The sequence below is a fragment of the Branchiostoma belcheri genome, unplaced genomic scaffold (genome assembly GCF_001625305.1).
Source record: "Branchiostoma belcheri isolate BF01 breed outbred unplaced genomic scaffold, Haploidv18h27 scaffold52, whole genome shotgun sequence".
NCBI lineage: Eukaryota > Metazoa > Chordata > Leptocardii > Amphioxiformes > Branchiostomatidae > Branchiostoma > Branchiostoma belcheri.
Genome location: NW_017804154.1, coordinates 593,401 through 615,751, shown reverse-complemented (window position 1 = coordinate 615,751; position 22,351 = coordinate 593,401). Strand labels below are relative to the sequence as shown.

The window sequence follows — 22,351 nt, the reverse complement described above, 5'->3', positions numbered from 1 at the left end:
TCAACGTACAAGAATATGTATTGTAATGCATGAACTCAAGATACTATAGCGTATGATACAAAATAAGGAAGACCTAAGTCATTTGTGAATAGTTATTTGAAGAAGAACGGCAAACTAAACTAAATATGGCAAACTGAATACAGAGAGTAACAAACAATGAAAAGAAATGTTGGATAAGACCTAATGTCGAATAAAACCTAACATATCTTAATTATTCAAACAGTAAGGGCTAGCACAAGTCTTTGATAAAGTGTTACAATCGAGTGGGCTAATCACAAGTTTCGGTATTTTTTCTAATAACAAAACATTTTGAAGTAAGAACCAATGCATCAATGCAAGGAAGAAATCCCAGCTACATTTATCAAATTTCATGAGGATAGAACTTAGTCTAAGAAATAAAGGCACTTTTATTAGATGACGTCTGCCCTAATTCAGCCATAGTGCTGTTGAAAGAAAGAGCAGATTAAAAAAAAAATATCCCTCTTACTTGGTTATGTTTTCCAGAAAACGTTGTGTTCCATGGTCTTTGATCATTGCCAGAGAGGCCATGTCGTCCTCACACACTTCCTCTGCTACCTGATAGGTGACACTGTTTGTAGAAGCCTTGTAGCATGCCTGGTTGTAGAGGCTATAGAACTCTGGACATATCAGGGTCCTCTCTTCTTCTGCAAATACCCAGTAACACATTTATCTGGTCCTGCCTGCCTACGTGCTCAGGCTAGGATCTGGCCCCTTGCTCCCCCTTAAATGGTTCCTCCAGCCAGTTCTATCCAAGGTCATAGTATATTATGGCCAGTTCTATCCAAGGTCATAGTATATTATGGACAGTTCTATCCAAGGTCATAGTAAATTATGGACAGTTCTATCCAAGGTCATAGTAAATTATGGACAGTTCTATACAAGGTCATAGTACTAGTATATTATGGACAGTTCTATCCAAGGCCATTCTGAGTGCTATCATGTTATAAAATTTGAAGATCTAGGGCTCAGTTCCTTGATGGAAGGTTGCATGCATTGCACAAATCCATGAATCTGTCATTTTTTTCTGATTTCTTACTTCTTTTAAACAATGTTATTTTTAAGATGCACCATTAAAAGCCAAGAAGGCAGCCTTGAAATAATGTTTCCCCTTACATGGCAACCAGGCTTACATAATCTTTATCATTGATTACACATGACACAGCACAACATTGGGGCCTCCTAGGGACTTGATCCCATAACCTCCAAGTCAATGACCCTGACCACAATGCCACTTTTGATTTGGGGTAAGATACATCTTTGCCAGGTAAAGTTGTCACATAGTATTACGTGTTGATGCCAATATTAGTTTCAGCAGTTACTGACCTGACTGCAGTTGTAGACAGTCTTCCAACATGCTGCTGATCACAGTTGGTGACTGGAGAGTCTGGGCTGCATATGCCACCAGATCTTCACACTTGGTTTCAACAGTTGGAGTAGTCACAGTAGTAGGTCTAGGTGTTGTCACCTGGGCAGTGTTTACTGAAAAGGTTTGGAATTGAAAGGCTTAGATATATTAAGGTTTGTTGGAAGAGTACTGCAAAAATGCATTGATATACAATGATAACAGACTATTAGTGTACCAGCCTAATAATTGGAAGCCCGCGTGACAACCGTTGAAGCGTCTTTGATAACCCAAGTTATCATATGGGCCAGAACACTTGTATCGAACATCATCATCATGGCCCAAGTATAACATTACTAGTAAGTATAAGACAGATTGGAGTGTTGTGACTTCTACACTTTGTTAATCCCATATCAGAAAATGTATATTGAAAAGATGTATAAAAACTGAATAGCATTCTGTCCTTAAATTATTGTGGAAAGTTCCCTTACCTGTCTCACAGATGCAACCCATGCGGCTTGTACAGAACAGATCATTCCATCTAAGCTGGAACCTTGCATACATGTGCACGCAGTTCTCTAACAAAAAATGGTTGGAGGGCTCTCCTGGGTGCCAATTGTTGTAACCTGTAGCAATTTCGAGGAACAAATAAGAGAAAATCTGTATATCATTGAAATGTTTGTGATTTTATTATATTACTCATTATAGTTCTTCATGCATGATTAATGCACTCATGCACTCTCTGTTCTTAAGTTCCATTAAATTTACATACCCAACAGTGGGCTCCCATCGCTCCAGACGAAGTTCCCATTATCATCATGGTCCTTGAGGCCTATCCAGTAGCCATAAGTTTCATATGTCCTCTGCTGATGCGGTTCGCAGCATTCCCTGTTGTCCCTATATTATGCAATTTTCAGGATACAGTTTCAATATACTGACGTTCAGAAGTGAGATTCATATCTGTATAGCTAAAAAGAGTTCGTTTTTGTTTCCACTTGTCTATGATATATAGTTGTACATGTATGCATGTATGTTGATGAAATTAGTCATGTGTAAGCCACATATTACAGTGATCTACTACATTTACAGTAGTTCTTAGTGCTTCATTAATGTCTTTAAGATTTACCTAATTGTTCAGTGCTGCACGTACTATCTTGATATTTTTCTTCAACTGTTACAGTCTTAAAAGGATCAAAGATTAAGACTGCCCTTCCACATAAATTTCTTCCAACTGTGCAATTTATATGTGTAACGTTACATTGTGGATTATATGGTGTATACATTACATGTATATGTACATGTATGTTTAATCTAACATAAATCTATAAGAGACATACACCACCAGGAATGAATAGAAGTATTTCACCCTGATAGACCATACACAATGATCTATACCTGAGGTAGTCAGCAAGGAATTCTTGTGTGCCAGCATCCTTGATGGTGGCAAGTTTCCCACCAAGACTGTCACACAGTTGCTCAGCTCCGCTGTAGTCGACAGGCATGTCAGAGATCCAGTAGCATTTCTGTTGGTGGGAGATGAAGCCTTCGGGACATGCTGGAGGTACATTTTGAAAAACACAGGAAGATTTAGCAGCATGAATCATTTAGAATCTATCATCTTATGTAGTTATATTGTGAATTTTGTTTGTACCTTCGATTGAAAAGTCAATGTGCCATGATACAAATTTAAAGTAGTTGGTATCCTGTTAAGTGCATTTTTTCAGAATGGAATTGAGTGTTACAAACAGCAACAGAGCAATATCGTAACAATTTACAGCAAAGTTGAATGTATTTACAACAACGCACAATGTATTAAGTACATTACTACACATCATTACTTACAATGTTACGTGATATGAACTGTGTATACATGTTGTAAGACATATACATTGGATACATTGAATTTTACTTTCTTACTACCAGTACTACACGTATGGGTGTACAATGCATGTAAGTAAACACTGATTTATAATTTACTAGTTTCTAAAGACTCCAGAAGAGTTAGTCATCAAGTGTTTCATTGATACATGTACATGTACATGTAGGTCATTAGCAATGTTGAATATATAATTGCTGTTTGAGGTCATGATCAATGCATAGACAACATTACCAAAAAGGGCACTAGAACTTCTCAGAAATGTTTGACGTGTAATATGCACTATGTAGAGCTACCAACTGCTCCAAAGTTAGAGGATCATATGATCACCATTACCAGGTATAGTTGGCCTGTGAGTTGTTGCTACATCTTCTGACTGCAGTTGAGGACAGTACTCCAACATCTGGCTGATCACAGCCTGGGACAGGACATTCTGACGTGCTAACACCACCAGACCATCACAGATGTTTGTGTTAGTTGTAGCAGGGGGGATGGTAGATGTCTCCTCTTGGACAGGGTCTGCTGGTTAAAGGTTCAACACATGCACAGCTTAGTGAAAAGATAAATTGTGGGCTTGTACACTCCAGGATACAAAACTTAAGGGCTCTATTGTAAAGCAGTGATATGACACTGATGAGATGGGCCACCTAGAGTAAATAACATGGAAAGCAACAAACAGACTGCTACATGTACATGTCAACGCACAAGTATTTTCAATAATTATTGTCTTTTCTAAAGGAGCCCCTTTTCAAGTCCTTCAGTTTAAAGCAGAAAATGTTGTACCTGCATTAAATAATGTACATGAGTACCACAACTGCACCTCTGTATATTTTGCAATTGTGCATTCATATGAAAGTTGCAATTAATGATGTAGCCTGGTGTGTTGCTTTATCCAACATTGAAGTTGATGGACAGGTGTCCAGCTACACTGTGTTCTATAATGAATTACAGATTGCAACTTTTGATCCAATCTGTAACATCTACATGTATATGTAGAATAGTTATGCACGACAGTATCTCCTTCCTAAGCATACAGTCAGTGAAATAGAGGTCTGAGATACTTACCTCTGCCAGGTGTAGTTGGCCTGTGAGCTGATGCCATGGTTTCTGACTGCAGTTGTTCACAACGTTCCAACATCGCCATGATCACCGATGTTGGATATTCGTAATCCAAATGGTCATGAATAAATGATAGTACGATATCTTCACACGTGCTTGTAACAGCTGTAGTAGGGGCAGCAGATACCACCTCTTCAAGGCCAGTGTTTTCTGAAAATGATTCAACATTGAGAAATCGACGAGCTGTTAAAGGCTCTTCTGAAAACAAATAATTTAGGTATCTCCTCTATTATTATACAGCAGTAGAAGATAAAGCTAGGGACCATGCTACTTAATATGGAGAGAAACAAGGGGCCAACTTTTGGAATGAGCACGTAGGCAGGTGCTAAAAAGCTCCTGGATTGTTCCATAGTGTTTTCTCTGGATGTGTCCAGATCATTTATCAGTGGAACTATGAAGACCTTGCAAAATTTAAACTGAAGGGCCTGGGTAAAAGCACTTTAGTCTCACCTGTCCCCAAAATTGCAGTGACTCTCACATTGTCATCATTATTGTCATTACATTTGTACCATTGTTGTGTCATCCTCACTGTCGCTACCATTGTGTGAAGTTTATTGGTCAGACTACATGTATTGTGCTCAATAGACAAAATGATCATTACCTCTCTCACAGATGAAATTCATCTCCGATGTACAGTTGATGTCACTCCACCAAGTGAATCGAAATGTATCTGGCCAAATATGGACGCAGACCTCCTCCCCAAAATTGCTGTCAGGCTGGCCTATGTCCCAAGCACTGTAACCTGTTGCTTTTTGAAGTAGAAATGTCAAGGGAAAATTGGTAATATAATAATTTAGCAAATGTTTGATGTGGCAATGTCCTATATATATCCTCAGTTGATAATGTTAATTAAAATATGGTTGGTTTATCACCATGCATGAAATATGTACTAGTGACCTTAAAAATGCTTGAAGTGTTGGGAGGTCCAAAAGATAATGTACCCAGTAATTTTAGAAAGTGAAAATACCCACTAGTCACCTGTGCAAAAAAAGAGCATTTTGATTCTGAAGTACTCTTGGGAAACTCTCTAAATACATGTATATGTACATGTACCCTCTAACCAATCCAATGGCCTATGGCTGAAAAAACAAAAAAAGTCTCTGGCATTCAGCAAATCAACAAGTTGAACTTCTTTATGCTTGTATGTATGTTGAAGGTGCACTTTGCACTTTCTCCATATACATGTACATGTACAATCATAATTGTAGATTTACTTACCCAACAGTGGGCTTCCATCACTCCAGATGAAGTTTCCCTCCATATCTCTCTCTTGATGAAGACCTATCCAGTACATGCTCATGTAGCCTACATCTATTGCAGAAGGATTTTGCCAGCTGCTTCTGTAAGTTTCAAGACAAGGTCGTGGGTAAAAATGCTCCCATCACCACATTTTGTGATTTATGAATCAGCTATGTGGTGCTGTAACCATAGCTACATGTACAATGTACATGTATGTATCTATTGCATGCATTTGTAGATAATCCGGATCATTTTAACTTCAGAATGTAAACACATGCTTACAAGATTCTGTAGCATTTTACAAAACAGGATAAGTGTACATGTACTACAATTGTAGTTCTTACATAGTATTACATGACTGTACATATCATAGAACAGTACATTGTACTTCTATGGGTATTATCATTTTTCTGGTTATGGAAGTATTGTTTTGGGTGGTCGAGTTGTGGACAGAGAGACAGTAGGTTGACAGCACATGGGTGGGCAATTGACAGGCAGGACGTCAACTATTGGAGTATGCCCTTTATTTTTACTTGATGGAGTTAGTAATGAATTCTTGTGTGTCGGCATCCTTGATGACGGCAAGTTTCGCGCCGATGCCGTCACACAGTTCCTCAGCTTCACTGTAGCTGGCTTCCATGTCAGAGATCCAGTAGCATTTCTGAAGGTGGGAGATGAAACCCTCAGGACATGCTGGAGGTACTGTGTTCAGATCAACAAGACAGGACAGATAGGAATGAGACAAGAACATGAAACAAAATTAATCCATTCAACATTATACAAATGCCTTGTTACAGAATAATCATTATGGACAATTTTTTTTATAATGGAGCCAGCGCATAAAATTGTTACAATATGTAACAATATAAGAAGGGTATATAGCAGTCTGAGAAAGCAATTATATAAAATGAGCTTTTTGACTGAAGCTTTGAACATCACTGTACAGTATATGATATAACAATAAGGGCATCAGGAAAATCTTTTGTAAATATCAGTGGCAAATGGTATGTGATTGATTGTACATAATATACACATGCAAGGGCAGTATGTTTTCCCCACCATGCATTTGCAGCTATGTTGGCAGATTATAGTGTAATTGTCATGTGTTGTTGACACTTGAGGTGAAACTCCAGCTTCAGATGCTACTGGTGGCTGTTATATAGACAATGGAAGTGGTCCTACATGATGCTCAAGCTAGATAGAGAAAGGATCTTGTGATGTGCGAATAATGGTGATACACATGTTTGAAATAAAGGGAGAAGGGGTGGACGTCGACAGGAGCAAGGCCGTAGCTTGTTCCATGGTCAGACTTTCCTGCAGTTAAGGTTGAACATGAAATGACTGAGCTCTAGACCAACAAAAAGTCTGGATTCCAGGATAAAAAGAATATTACTGGTAAAGATGATGAGCAGAAAATGTAATATTGTCATTGTGAGTGACGTACATGTGCATGTGCAATGTATTATTCCTCAACTCAAAGCGTGTTGATCACATGTAGTATTCCTCAACACAAAACGTGTATGATCACATGTAGGACTGCTGTCTCACCCCATAATGATAATTGTGCTTTCTGGAAAGGCCTAAGTGAATCCTTGATCTTTAAGCAATAAAATGAGAAAATCTTGCACCATACATTATGTACTTGCATGGCTACATACACTTACAATCTAAAATTAAGATATTTAGATACGATAATGGGATGTTAAATTACCATATCCTCTGTAGCTGAGTTTGAATCCAGCGTTGGTTTGAGAGTGGTCAGATGTGAAATTTAGCTGCACCTCATTTGTTTTGCTTGTGTAAACTTTACCGGCATTGTCATCACCTGTGTAACTGAGAAAGGTAATTTAATAAAATTAGATTAACAATATATTATAATTGTAATATAAGTGTCCTGTGAAATCTCCTTGCTGTGAATTCAGTATCGTACATGAAGAATCTAAATCTTTCATTTCTAACTGATAGTAAAATTTTTATTTCATGTGTATATACAGGGTTAATGTGGATAATGGGGACCTGTAATTTCATAATAGGAAGCTGTGACAACCTTACATCATGTACTTAGTTGGGTGTTTAATGTTTTAAAGAATACTACCGGTATAATTCAATTTATCAGCTGGCTCAGCCTTGAGTTGTAAATATTATGACTAAACTTTTGGAATGAGGAGTAGAGTTAAACACTCCTTAAGACTGAATCCACCTTGTAACTGTTATTATACCTTTTCTGGTTGGTTCCACTTGGAAAGTCACTTATGTTGAGAAAGTCATAATCAGATTCAAGCTGAAACTCTTCAAATGTGATTGCAATGAAGTGACCTGTGGAAGGAAATCCAATAAATGATCGAATTTAAAAAGTATAACTACATATATACTGCTCATATTAATTAATAACAGTTTAAGATAAAGATAACAGTATATGACTTCAGGGCTTCTGATTTTAGATGTTGACATTTTCTGATGTCAAACCCCAACCTTCATTTACTATCACTTATGCACTGTCTCACTATTCTGGTTCATTGTCTGCTGCTCCCCATTCCCTGAATTTTGATACATGTACATGACCACCAAAGGTCATGGACCTTACCCTACATTTGTACCTTGTGGGTAGTCAGAATCAATTATATAGCCTAACCACCTCCACCAAAACATAACAGCAATGCAAAATACAAACATGAAAATGCAAATAATTGAAGAACATGGCAATGTTATCACTACTAAATTTTCATCTTTGTGATAGTAATGACATTGACATTGTTTTTAGTAACAAGGTGTACAGAATGATGTGTAAATCTACAGTAGTAGTACATGTAGACATGTACAGTACTAAATAATTAATGATTCAGTTCTTTTGGATTGGACTATAGTGAATATTTTCATGGCGCTGTTCTCAGCGTGGTATTTCATATCAGTATGCAGTCCAGTTGGTCACGAAGGCAATGTACAATGTGGTTTGACTTCAGACAATAAACTGATGTCATGATCATGGCTAAGCACTGTGATTTGATTTGGACCATATCGTCGATTTTGCCTTACCTGTGTAATAAGTTTATGATAATAAGACAGTAATGGTACTATGTCAATAGACATGATTATGAGTGACCTGGAGGTGCTTTGATGGTGTAGTTGCACTTTGCGTTGTCGGGGTACTGTGCTGGATAGTCAGGACTGGTTATGATATGGTTGGTTTCATTGAGTCCTCCGCAAGTGGATGTGGCTGTTGTTGCAGTTGTGTCTACAGCTGGAATAGATAAAGTCCCGGTCACATACATTGTACGACATTCTTTTATACAACATGCAATTTATATTATGTTGAAGTTTGTTCATAGCTCTTTACGGACATAATATGGTGAGTAAAGACATAATCATATGAGAGAAAAAAAGAAGTTTAATTACCGCTATCATAGCTTTCATAGGAAAGCTGAAATCCTCTGTTGCCTACACTTCCATCGCTTGTGAAGTGTAACTGCACCTCATTTGTTCTGCTTGTTTGAATTTGCTGAATGTCACTTCCTGTGTGCCTAAGAAAGGAGATTAATAATTTTTTTAACATATACATGTAAGATATGTTTCAAAACCAAACAGTTAATAGTGGCAGTTAGTATTATAATAATAAATAAGTCCTAGATTATGTACTGCTGCCTGTAGCAGTCCCTGGCTTCCATGCAGTATACTGTAGGCTAATTTTCACACCATGTTTCCTGGCAGCTCTGTCCAGCAGGCCAATGTTGTTGATGCCAAACACATGTAGTTGAGAAATTTGATGTAACAGTTACATGTAACATGTAATTGCCTACATCACACCAGGCTCAAGTTTGTTCCATTCCCTGATGGTGCGAGGGAAGAACGAGGTCCTGTAGAAGTGGCACAAGCCGTTTAGCCATTAAAATTTGATGAATAACTTACAGTGATGAGGATTTTGTGTCTGACTGAGTTGAAAATCATTTTAATCACAATGTATATAGTCTTAATATGTAAAACTTGGGTTTTTATAGTCAAGAGTTGATTGTTAACTAACCAGTTTGCAAAGCCTTCAAATTTGATGAGCTAGATTGATAGAGTAAAGAATTGTAAATGTTGTCAGAATAATAAAGAATTGACTTAATTATGAAGAAGTGAAGTGGTTATTTGCATATCAGTCACAGTTATACATGGTTACATGTATGTAAGACAAGGTTATCTTACCTCCTCCTGATTCCATCCGGTAGGTCAGTTATCTCAAGGTGGTCATAACCATCCTCAAGAAAGAATTCCTCAAATATGATCCTGACAGTATGACCTATTGAATCAAAATCATACACTGTCATACCTTAGCCAGATGATGTTAACATTTACGACTGACACATTGTAAATGTTTCTTATTGATTATTCAAGTAAAACACTAATTTGCTTGAATTAACTCAGTTGATCATATAGACAAGATTGTCATTGAATGACTATATGTTGTCTTTGTGAAAGAAAGCTATTTTAGCGCAATTCCTCATAAATTGTGCCAATGAGCTCTTGATTTAATAGGTTATGCATAATAATGTTAACCTTTACTTTACTTCCAAATGCAATAGATATGAAATTCCTATAAGTAGCAATTACTATCATGAGCATTTTTTTATTGATGCACTGTCTTGATGTTTTTATGAAATGCATACTTTTTTATCAATCATGGTGAATATACATGATTGTGAATAACCTGGAGGAGCTTTGATGGTGTAGATACAGTTTGCATTTTCGGGATACGCGTTCGGATAGCCAGGACTGGTGATGGTGGAGGTATCCAGATTAAGTCCTTCACAGGTAGCTGTAGCAGTAACAGCTGTAACAGTTGTATTTGTGGCTGTAGCTGCTGTTGTAGCTGTGGCTGAAGCCGCTTGAGCTGTGAGGACAGGTAAAATTTACAACATGAAGACTGTGTGTGTGTCCTCTGAAATATTAAACAACAGTGACAATAACTACAATTATTATGATTCCATTACTGTTATGTAAATGAAGTTCAACATCATTTGTCATGCTTCACACTCGATGATTGTTCACTTTGCACATTACATATCAAAGCAGTGGTACATGGTAGTATCATGGGCATGAGGTTAATATTATGAAAAACTGTAATTATGATTATAAATGATTCTCACTTCTAGGAAACTTACTGGAGAAGATGTAACTCAAACTGAACCCTTCCTCATTGGTATCCACATCACTGGTGAAATGCAGCTGAACCTCATTGGTGATGCTCACATACTGTGTTACTGGCTCAAGTCCTGTGTACCTTCAATAAACAGTAATTGTTTTACCAACATTAGAAGCTACATATGATTACAATCAGAAATAATCTATCATGTTATAAAATTATGTGAAGTTAGGATATGTTTTATTTCTGTTATGTCAAAATTTAAAAAAAAAGATGTATTTCAGGACCAGTTGACTAACAGTTTCTGTTACTATGTGCCTGCATTGTACATCAGTCATTGTTACATAAAAGACTGAGGAAATTCTACTGATAGTCGTGCTTGTGTCCTGCAAAATTAGCTGCCTTGATATGGAAAGGTCTTAGATCCTTGTCAGTGCTTGTTTCTGTCACAGCCTGCTTGAACGGTACCCGCTCGACCAGCGGTTCAATCGCACTGGCCTTCCATCGGCCGGGTGAAAACATTTCAACGGCATTATAGAATACTGCTATGAAAATATGAAAACTGCTATAAAAAGAAAACAACTTAATCATAATCACGTACATAATGGCACACCACATGCCCCATTACAGAGAAATAAAACGAACACAGCTACATTTTTTAGCTGCAAACACATTTAAAATTAGCCCCCATACATAAACAACTGGCATCACGCAACTGGATCTAATAAGCAACCCACCCTACGTCTGCTTTAGAAAAACAACACACACACACACACACACACTGCTATTTAAAACAACAGGGTTTTCGCGACCAGTCCAATATGCCGCCTATTTGTGCATCTGAAATATGAAATTGACCACGAAAACGGCTACGGTACAAATAAAAAATATGTGCATCATCTCGGGCATGCATGCAGACGACATATAAAATTGCATGCCGATTAAACAAAGGGAACACTGTTTTCTAGCTGTGAACACGAAAAATGGACTGACCACAATACTCCTGCAGGAGGTATAGCTCCTTCACAGAGTAATGACCATACATGTACATGTACAACAAACGTGACCTTACTGTACAAATGTATGAGAACTACATTGTTGTACACTCACTCCTGTTGTCTACCTTCCTCTCTCAGAACCAATGTGTCGTAGCCTGTTTCCAAATCAAAATGCTGGAAGGTGATGGTAATTGCATGACCAGGAGGTGCTGTAATGATGTATGAACAGTCTGCGTCATCTGGATAGTTTTCAGGGTACCCTGGACTTTGGATTGTTCCCGGGGCAGTGTCGTACCTCCCTCCACAGGTCCCTACAGAACAGATGTGAATTATTCCATGTACCAGTACCTGGTACCTGGAATTTTTCTAGAAAAAAAAATGGAGCAGGCGGGCGAAAAAATAAATAAATAAAAACAGGCCTGGGCATCTATTATGGCCCAAAATGGTACAATAGGAGCCATGAAGTTGATGAAGTCAACACACCAGGCTGGTTCAAAATTTAAATGAATTTTGAACTTTTAATGATACCACTGCATTGAAAGATGGAATAACTGTAACAACTAGAAAGAAAAGGACTGTTTTCAACTGTTCAGGGCAAAATATGAGCATTTTGCAGTTGATTATGAATTTTTTTTTTGCAAATCAGGAAAAAATGAAGCGGGCGAATCCATTAACCAAGAAATTAAATTGGTGTGGCCTAAGAAATGAAGTTCAAGGTGATTTGTCAAGTTTCATCAAATCTATGTTCACTTAAAATATTGCATGCAACATGTCAAAGCCGTTATAAACCTCTTTCTAATAGAGTCCAAACCTTATAGATAGGTTGTACATGTGATATTTTCAGTATCAAGAGCATGAGTACATGTAATTATATGACAGACTGGAATGATGATTGCTTCTAGGAAACTTACTGGAGAAGATGTAACTCAAACTGAACCCTTTCTCATTGGTGCTCACATCACTGGTGAAATGCAGCTGAACCTCATTGGTGATGCTCACATACTGCGTTACTGGCTCAAGTCCTGTGTACCTGTATTCAATAAAGAAATTGTTTTAGCATAATTAGCAATTAAGTAATATTTATGATCATAAAATTTGTTGTGTTATAAGATTATACGATGTGAGGATATATTTTTATTTGTGTTATATCAAAATTTTAAAAAGATACATTTTGTACATGTATGTTACAGGACCTAGCCTGTAATCCATGATCTGTGACAGTATGATGACATTTTTTGAGAGAGCTTAACAGTTTGATTCTGTTACTGTAACAGTACATGTATGTGCCTGGTCACATAACTTGTGTGCAATTAAGACTTGGAAAGTAGTCGTGCTTGTGTCCTGCAAAATTCAGCTGTCTTGATATGGAAAGCCAAGGTATTTGATCATTGTTGTTGGTTGTTTCTGTCATGGTCTGTTTGAAAATTCTACATCAAAACTGTACAATGACCAAAAATGTACATGATCATGTTCAACAAATGTGACTGCAACGTAATACTATATAAGGCCATGTTGATTTGATTATATGGATGACATCCGCGCGCGCATGGATTTTCGGCCGTTTCCAAAAAAAAAAAGTTTTCAACCATACTGTAAATCGTACAAAACAGTTGCAAAATGAGCAAAAATATACAGTAAGTTACAAAAAAATAAACAAGAACTATACCAATGTCGTAGAATGCCAAAATCAAACGAAAAAAGACGAAATTGTAAAGAAATGAATATGAAGAGTAGATTATTCGCCAAACCATATTCTGTGCCATTTGTTCAACCTTCATGACCGCGTACATTTCATAATGAAAACAACTTTTTTTTTGCAAAACTTTTTTTTTATTCGCACGCGCGCATCAATTTTTGGGCTCCCAGAGGATGTCATCCATATAATCAAATCAACATGGCCTAATGTTAAAACAACACTCACTCCTCTCTGCGTCCTCTACCAGCCTCACTCAGAACCAATAAGTCATATCCTTGTTCCAAATCAAAATGCTGGAAGGTGATGTTAATTGCATAGCCAGGAGGTGCTGTAATGATGTAAGAACAGTCTGCATTGTCCGGATAGTTCCCAGGGTACCCTGGACTTTGGATTGTTCCCGGGGCAGTGTCGTACCTCCCTCCACAGGTCCCTACAGAAGAGATGTGAATTATTCTATGCAGTGTCTTAAATCAGATAAATGTATAATTATAGGGCTACCTATTTTTGTCTAGTTTTTTCCAAAAACTGATCTTAAAAATGCACACTCAGACAGAGCCAAATGGGAAGGAAGATCAGCTCTTCCACATACATGTACAAAGGACAGTGCACGGTCTGTCACTGCTAGTTTAAACCTGTGTGAACAAAAAATTGTAGTTAGTTTACTAAGGTGTGTGGTAAAGAATTATGCCAGGATGACCTAGGCTACATATGGCTGTCCACTTTCTTCTTGAAATATTGCATGCAACATGTCAAAGCAGTCATAAACCTCTTTCTAAAAGAGTCCAAACCTTATAGATAGGTTGTACATGTACATATGGTATTTTTAGTATCAAGAGCATAATTACATGTAATTATATGACAGACTGGAATGATGGTTGTTTCTAGGAAACTTACTGGAGAAGATGTAACTCAAACTGAACCCTTTCTCATTTGTGTTCTCATCACTGGTGAAATGCAGCTGAACCTCATTGGTGATGCTCACGTACTGCTTTTCTGACTCAAATCCTGTGTACCTGTATTTGATAAAGAAATAATTGGGTTACCACCATTAGCGATTAAGTATTTATGATCATGAAATTTATTGTGTTATAAGATTATATGAAGTGAGGATGTATCTTTATCTGTGTTATATCAAAATTTTAAAAAGATACATGATTGTATGTTACAGGACCTACCGTAGCCTGTAATCCACGATCTGTGACAGTATGATGACATTTGAGAGTCAGAGCTTATCAGTTTGAATCTGTTACAGTACAATGTACATGTATGTGCCTGGTCACATAAATTGTGTGCAATCAAAGACTTAGGGCATTCTTGGAAAGAAGTCGTGCTTGTGTCCTGCAAAATTCAGCTGTCTTGATATGGAAATCCAAGGTATTTGATCATTGTTGTTGGTTGTTTCTGTCACAGCCTGCTTGAAAATTCTACATCAAAACTGTACAATGACCAAAAATGTACATGATCATGTTCGACAAATGTGAATGCAGTGTACATGTATGTTAGAACAGCACTCACTCCTCTCTGTGTCCTCCTTCCTCACTCAGAACCAGTAAGTCATATCCTTGTTCCAAATCAAAATGCTGGAAGGTGATGTTAATTGCATGACCAGGAGGTGCTGTAATGATGTATGAACAGTCTGCATTGTCCGGATAGTTCCCAGGGTACCCTGGACTTTGGATTGTTCCCGGGGCAGTGTCGTACCTCCCTCCACAGGTTCCTACAGAAGAGATGTGAATTATTCCATGCAGTGAATGTCTTAAATCAGATGATACATGTAATGTATCTAGTGCTGCCTATTGTTGTCCAGTTTATTCAAAATGTCACTAATCTTTCAGTAAACATGCACAGACAGAGCCAAATAGGAAGGAAGATCAGCTCTTCCACAGAGGACAATGCACGTTCTGGCATCTTTTCCGTGTGAAAGTTATGTACACAAAAAACGTCACATTTTGGCATCCATACTGAGTACTGTCATGTTTTGTGAGTCAGGTATGCCAGGGGATACGCCACGTATGGTAAAACGAACATTACATCCATACATCACGTTCGGCTACGTTAATTCATTATGGCTCTGCAATTTTCATGCCAAAGTAAAAAAAATGAAAAAACCTATGTTTTCGGATTCTGTACGTCACAGTGCATCCAAAGTCTTGAATGTCCAATTGGGCAAGTAGATTGTTAAAAACTTGTCCAACACTTTTTCCCACAAATGTCTAATAGTATGTCAAGGTACAAAATGGAGTGCGGCATGGGTAACTACCATCAGGGTTGCACTCAGCAGTACTCCAATCTGCTGTCGGGTAACGCTCTCCACAGCGGAGATCGTCGTGCCATTTCTGAGTAACTATTAGAGCAAGACTTTGTGGTGTTTTGGCAAGGTTTATGTTTGTGGAAGGTTTCCTCCAGTTACTGATTTGAGAAGTAAAATTTGCCAAAGTAATGTTAGGCCACAGTAAGTACTTTGGGCTGATTTTGAAAAAAAAAAGCAAGAAATTTTGTTGCCCTTTGGTAGTGGCCAACATGCTGAAAATGACCCAGAAGGTGGATGTCAGCTACAAGACAAGGCTCTGATTTATTGCTTTGTCTTTTACTTTGATATGATGTATTTCATTCCTTTTATGTGATGTACCCACTGAATCAAAACCATTTGTGAGAGTGATTGAAAACATTATTTTTCAGTGTCAAATGGTACAAACATCATCCAGATTAATTCTGGACTTCCAGTTTAATTCTGGACTACTTCCCATATCTTAGACCTAAATCTACATTTTGTACCTTGGATTAGTTGGGGGGTGCTTTGATCAGTTGTCGTGGGCTGGTCTTGAAGGCCGATATCAAGTGTCTGCTCCTCCCACTGACGTTCAGCCTGAAGGTCTGTGATTATTGATTGATAATCTGGTTAAGGAGCTTTCAAATAGATTTCTGAGGTCACCATATTACGTACGTGTATCTTGCAAACATCAAAACAAGACTCACTTAACACAATTTTGTTACACAAAACTTAGAAGATGAATTTCACTGAAAAGAAAAAGAAATTCAAAACATTTTTCCTAGCACATGCAGGTACATGTGTATTGTGTTATGTACATGTATTATATGTGTATTGTCATCATTTTTGTCATAGCATGGAGGTAGAAGAGATGTTTTTCTACCTCCATGGTCATAGTAAGTGCTGCCAAAATGTTGCATAGTACATAAGTCATGATAATATATGCATTGGGGAGTGTTTGATAAATTATTAGAATTAATTCTATGTAACGTTATTAATTTAATAACGTTACATAGAATGAATTTTAATAATTTATCAGAATCCGTTTGTATGAAATGTACCATAAACAGATCCATTGACCTGATACTTTAAAAGTATCAGGTCAAGGGATCTGTTTATTGTACATTTCATACACTGTGTACATATATGTAATACTACATGACCTGGATCCTCACCTATGGCCTGGGTATCATGCAGAAGTTCAACAAGGTGCCATGCAAGTTCTCGAATGATGTCAGTCTTGTTTAGCAAGTCTTCTTCCTGTTGTTGCAGTTGCTGTGAGAGTTGTTCGTTGGTGTGGAGATAGGCCTGGGCTCTCTCCAGTTCAATCAGCATGTCCTCCAGCTCACGTTCCTTCTGCTCCAGCTGTTGTACCACTGGCTGCAGCTCTAGTAGTTGTTGGTTTTGTTGATTGATGAGCTCAGCCTTGTGATGCAGTTCCTCCAAAAGACCTTCATGAGTGGCAGCCATCTCACGCAGTTCCTCCAAAACGATGTTGGCGTGTCTCAGCCAGCTCATGCAGCTGGGTCTGCAGTGACGCTTGCAATGCTTCCATTTCTTGTACCTGACTGCTACATTGGTCTATGATGCTACTTTTCTCTTGGATCTCTTCTTCCTTCAGTTCCAGTTGCTGCAGCAGCTGTTGGTTGACTTCAGTCAGGTTTCGCAGCTCTTGCTCTTTGTATTGCCCTTCTTGGGACAACTGCTGAATGGTGTTGTCCTTTTCCTGAAGCGCTTGTTCCAACTGTGTGACTGTGTCCTCAAGGTTCACCATTTCTGTAAATGTGCACCAGTACAGAATCCAGATGAGACTCAGGAGCATTCAGAAATTAGACATGTAAAGCCCTGCTGTATTCCTGGGAAAATTGCTATTAAAGCTATTTACTAAGATACAGTAACAGTTTACTTGAAGTCTCATCTGCAATTTACATACATAAGGAAGTGAGTTGCATACCATATCATCTGAGCTATATCACTGACTTGTGGTATATGTCACAATGGTTAATTAACAATCCATGCATCGCCAACATGAATATTATAATAATTCAAAGCAAAATGAATGATAATACTTTCAACATTAGAATTTCCCAGGACTTCAACTGCTGCCATGAAATCCACTAATCTGTTACTAGTGTTAGGTACTTTTCTCCTACCTTCTTTCTCACACACAAAGTGTGCTTTGACGTCACATCTCATATCATTCCACTTGTATCCCATGCGCCGGGCAATATGCACACAGTCCTCTCCATGAGGTTCAAGGACATTGTTAGGTTCTCCAGGCTTCCATTCATTGTAAGCTATAAAGTCAGACACATCAAACATTACATACTACAGTATATAGTATTTATGATATAATCATCAATAATTATCATTATTAATATAATTATATGGTTCATTTTATTCAAGAGTTGCTGTTAATCTGTACCCTGTTCACATGTAAGATTTGAAAAGCTTCAAACAAAACTGTATGACATTTTATACAAGCTAAGGCTGATGGATCATATTGAAATGAGGATGCAGTTAGTACTGTAATACAGTCATATTAATATTAGTAAGACAGTTAGAATGATAACATGGTCTCTGGTCTCTTTAACTCAGGCCAGCTTATAATATATACTTAGTGCGAGAATGAAATGAAAGTACATGACTGTACATTGTGTGCTGCCATCACTCCACACAAATCTTCCCTCATTTTCCATGTCATTCAGACCAATCCAGTGGCGCTCTCCACCTCCAACAAAACTGTGGATGATGCATCATTATGTTGAACTACAGTCATTATGTATTTCCATGCTGCATGGGGCTACATTATAATCATTGAATGAAAATCTGATGATTATATAATTGTGCTCTAGTCAGCAATGATAAAGACTGAAGAAAAACATGTATCATTAGTTACTAGCCTGGATTCAAATGCATGAAACAAAACCACTGATTAGTAATTACTGTGTTACACAGTACTGAACTCACTCCACTCAAGTAGTCTATGACTATATACATCACACTACACATAATGCAAAACAGTCATCAGATTTTGTCTCCAACACAGGTGGGTCTAACCTGATTTTGCCCAGGATATAACCATTGGTGAATTTGCCAGGGATGGTTGCCAGATGTCCTTCTTCCTTTTCACAAATGTTCTGAGCCTCTCTGAAGTTTTTATGTTCTGTAGACAGCTTGTAGCACTTTTTGTTGAATTTCATATAGTTATTGGGACAATTATGTATGGTCATTCCCCAGCTTCTAGTCTGTATGGTCTCTGCAAAAAAGGAACTTGGTTAATTGGACATATCATACAGTGTACCATACCAAGATCAAGGGCTCTATAATTTTAGTTTTCCCTGTCCTTTCTCTCACCACACACTAGTACTGTAGGTAGTTTAAGGGTACATGTATTCCCCCCGGAAGTTTAGAAACTTCAACTTTTGAAAAGCTCCCTTGCTTAAATGCAAAGCTATACTATATGTAGAAGGTGGCACCTTCAATAATTCTTTACTAATTTGACACATGGAACTGTACAGCTTTGGGTTTAGGGAAAAATTAAACTGGCAAATGATTTTTGCAAAAGTAATTTGGTTACTGTTTTGATGACATGATGAAAATGTCTTGAAGTTTAGTCTGTCAAGGGGTCAAAATGACCTAAATTTTTGTCTGTCCAAGAACACTTACTGAAACTGTTACAGAATGATGGTTCAGTGGACACAGTCATGTGCGTATTTTACGTTTAATTTATGTACTAGACAGGTACATAATCCATAATATCTTTTTGAAAGTGTGGAAATATGCTGCAATTGATGCTTCTGATTGAATGTGTCATCTTTCAAGTTCGATTGTTCTAGAATGTCATGTACCTAGTAATACATGTACATGACAATCATGTAGCTAATACAGTGTAATGCATTTTAGCACATGTACATTATGTATTTTATGTCATCGTCGTCTCAATTTTCCTAGCAACTGTTTTCTGGAAGATGGTGAAGGTTAAATAAATGAATTTCTGAATTGAGAAGATATTCAATGTAAAATCATTTAGAGAAGATATTGCCAATTATAGTACCCCACCTCTTTCACATACAAAGCGTAACTTTTCTGCACAGTTGCGATCGTTCCACCCAGAGGGACTGATCTCCACACAGTCCTCACCAGGACCACGGTAGTTATCAGGCTGGTGTGGGAACCAGTCTGTGTAGCCTGAAACAGTTTGAAAAGGCAGAGAAATTCAACAACACTGAGACCATATAATATCATTTTTTTTTCACAATGCCATCTTTCTTACTTGTTAACTCCACCAAAGGGATTAAAAAATAACAGCATCTTGCTTGTTTGGTAACAGGAATAGATTAAAAGCTGCTGGCGAATTTTTATAGTTCACTGTTGATGAAAAAATTTTGTTAAAGTTTGGTGCAGCTCTCCATATGAATCTAGAAGTTGTCTTGCTTAGAAACAGTTTAAACATTTTGAGTAGTCCTCTGATGATTATCTTTTATGGATCAGAATATACAATGTGTACGTGCTAGTTTGAAATATGGGTGGGTGCAATTTTTTTTATTCTTATCAATGTTGAAAGATTTCATCACTGTCTTACTTATAAATCATGATTAACATGTCTATTGAATAGTATCCAATAAAGGATCAGATTTGGGTGTCTTAATCTGCCAGATCACTATAATATCTACCCTGACTTATGATCCTCGACATCCATGGCAGTCGTTCTTACCTGTGGAAGCTTCCATTCCATCACTCCAAACATAGTTTCCTTCTTCCTGCCTGTCATTGAGGCCAATCCAGACGGAGTCCAATGCTAACTCGTCCCTAAATAGGCAAGCCAAATGAAACGTACAAAACACCTGAGTGTATTTCTTAATTCTGTACATGCTGGTCAATAGTTGATATTCATAACATCATTGTTAGATCATCTCATCTGAAGCTATTGAGATTGACAATGTACAATTTTGATTGATTATCTTAAAATATGAAAAAAATGTGATATTGACAATATTTCCCTTCATACATGTATGACAGATACTTGCAACAAGTCAGACATTATTGCAACTACTTGCATTGCAACCAGAAACAGAGGGGTACCTGATTTTCTGCAGAATAAAGTCGTTGGTTTCCGATTCTTCGATGGTTGCCAGTCGTCCTCCGTCATATCCACAGATTTCTTGTGCTGAGTTGAAGGTTTCCCTGACTGTGGAGAACCTGTAGCACTTGCCGTTGAATGTCTCTGTGTAGTTGTCTGGGCAACGTCGTGCTGGTGTGAAAGGAAGAAACATTACACCGGAATAACGAAGCTACTTTAGCCTTACATTCTGGACAAACTGTTCCAATCCAGTCATCTAAAGTGATGGTGTTTATAGCAACGTCAGGGGCAGTAAAGTTCGTGTCATAGTCAATCATTGCCTTCAGACTTCTCCATAGTTTTTACCATGGTTGAAAGGCCATCTATGATTGGGTATTGGTCAGCAAAGGTGCCAAGTACTAGCTTAAAGGTTACCGTAGTAAAGTAGCCTTTAAACATCATTAATTTTACACCAGCCAAGTAATATACTAATGAACTTTGAAAAATCAAAAGTCCAGGAAAGTCATCTTCTGCTTGGATACAATTGGAGGAGCAAACTGGAGCTAGAATACTATATAGATAGGATAAATTCCAGGCTTCTCTCGACCCAGGCATGGTTGGGGAGTGGTCAGGAACAAAGTTTCTAGGAAGATCATATCTGATGATTCAATGCTTTTTCTTTCTAGGGAGTGATCACAATAGAAAATCTAGTAGGAATGTAACACCACTACTTAAAAAAAGTCCTAGCTAGGCTTAAGCCTAGCCAAAAATACCAGTGGTAATGTCCCCCATGGTATTGCATAAAATGTGCTTTAATTCCATGTAATGTGCAATAAGTATTGGTAACAAACTTTCGTGGTCTGAGGAAAATGGACATGTTCATGGAACTATAACTTCGCAGCGGTGGCAGGCACAGAAGAAAGAAAGTCAGTGAATTATTTGTTCACAGTAATGATAAATTCACGATATAGAAGTAACCATGAAAACACGTAACTGATTTACAGTACTTCTATTTTAAAGAAAGACGGCCTTTACCTGGTGGCAGGTCAAGAGAAGCTGGGTCCTGGGGCATGTCACTGTTGATGCGTTCCTGCAGGGTGGTGATGATGTTCTCCTGCTCCTGGATCCTGTCCTGCTGCTGCTGCAGTACCTCATACAGCTGCTCGGGGTCCATCTCAGATGTAATCTCTACAGAAGAAGTCTTCAATCAAGACCATGTACATGTAGAGATGCAGCCTTTTCTACCTTGTATCTGATTCAGTTCCATCTATCTCTACTTGCTAGTAGGAACATGTACAAGAAAGCTGAATTTCAGGCAACAAGTGGTATTTCAACATAATGTTATTTTATATTATATTGACTATTACATGGGGATAAGATAAAGAAAAGACTTAAAGATTGATTGATGATGAAAGTAAAATTAGGAGAGAGATTATTAAGAGTAAGAGAGAGAGAGAGAGAGAAGATGCACATGGAGGTTAAGACAACAAAGTATGAATAAGAGAAAAAAGAAGAGTATTGCACACAATGATATTAATCTAGTTTGTGCACCTCACTATTGTCTCTCCACAGCAATTGTTGTATTTACGAAAACTATTGAGCTGCCTTCC

General features: G+C 37.7%; 2 protein-coding genes across 4 annotated transcripts in view; one reads left to right on the top strand and one right to left on the bottom strand.

The window, feature by feature from the left end:
• LOC109480786 (protein EFR3 homolog B-like) overlaps nucleotides 1-22,351 on the top strand; it is a 76,575-nt gene that overhangs the window by 32,073 nt on the left and 22,151 nt on the right. The window lies entirely within an intron of this gene.
• Nucleotides 13,789-22,351, bottom strand: part of LOC109480787 (macrophage mannose receptor 1-like) — an 18,728-nt gene continuing 10,165 nt past the window's right edge. Inside the window, exons 3-12 of the mRNA XM_019783094.1 lie at nucleotides 21,777-21,929; nucleotides 20,765-20,933; nucleotides 20,397-20,491; nucleotides 19,742-19,870; nucleotides 18,740-18,938; nucleotides 18,333-18,421; nucleotides 17,833-17,976; nucleotides 16,855-17,455; nucleotides 16,186-16,284; nucleotides 13,789-13,840 (exon numbers count right to left, since the gene is read on the bottom strand). Of these exons, the coding sequence (XP_019638653.1) occupies nucleotides 17,151-17,455; nucleotides 17,833-17,976; nucleotides 18,333-18,421; nucleotides 18,740-18,938; nucleotides 19,742-19,870; nucleotides 20,397-20,491; nucleotides 20,765-20,933; nucleotides 21,777-21,929 (1,283 nt within the window). The 3' untranslated portion in view covers nucleotides 13,789-13,840; nucleotides 16,186-16,284; nucleotides 16,855-17,150. The remainder of the gene's footprint in view (nucleotides 13,841-16,185; nucleotides 16,285-16,854; nucleotides 17,456-17,832; nucleotides 17,977-18,332; nucleotides 18,422-18,739; nucleotides 18,939-19,741; nucleotides 19,871-20,396; nucleotides 20,492-20,764; nucleotides 20,934-21,776; nucleotides 21,930-22,351) is intronic.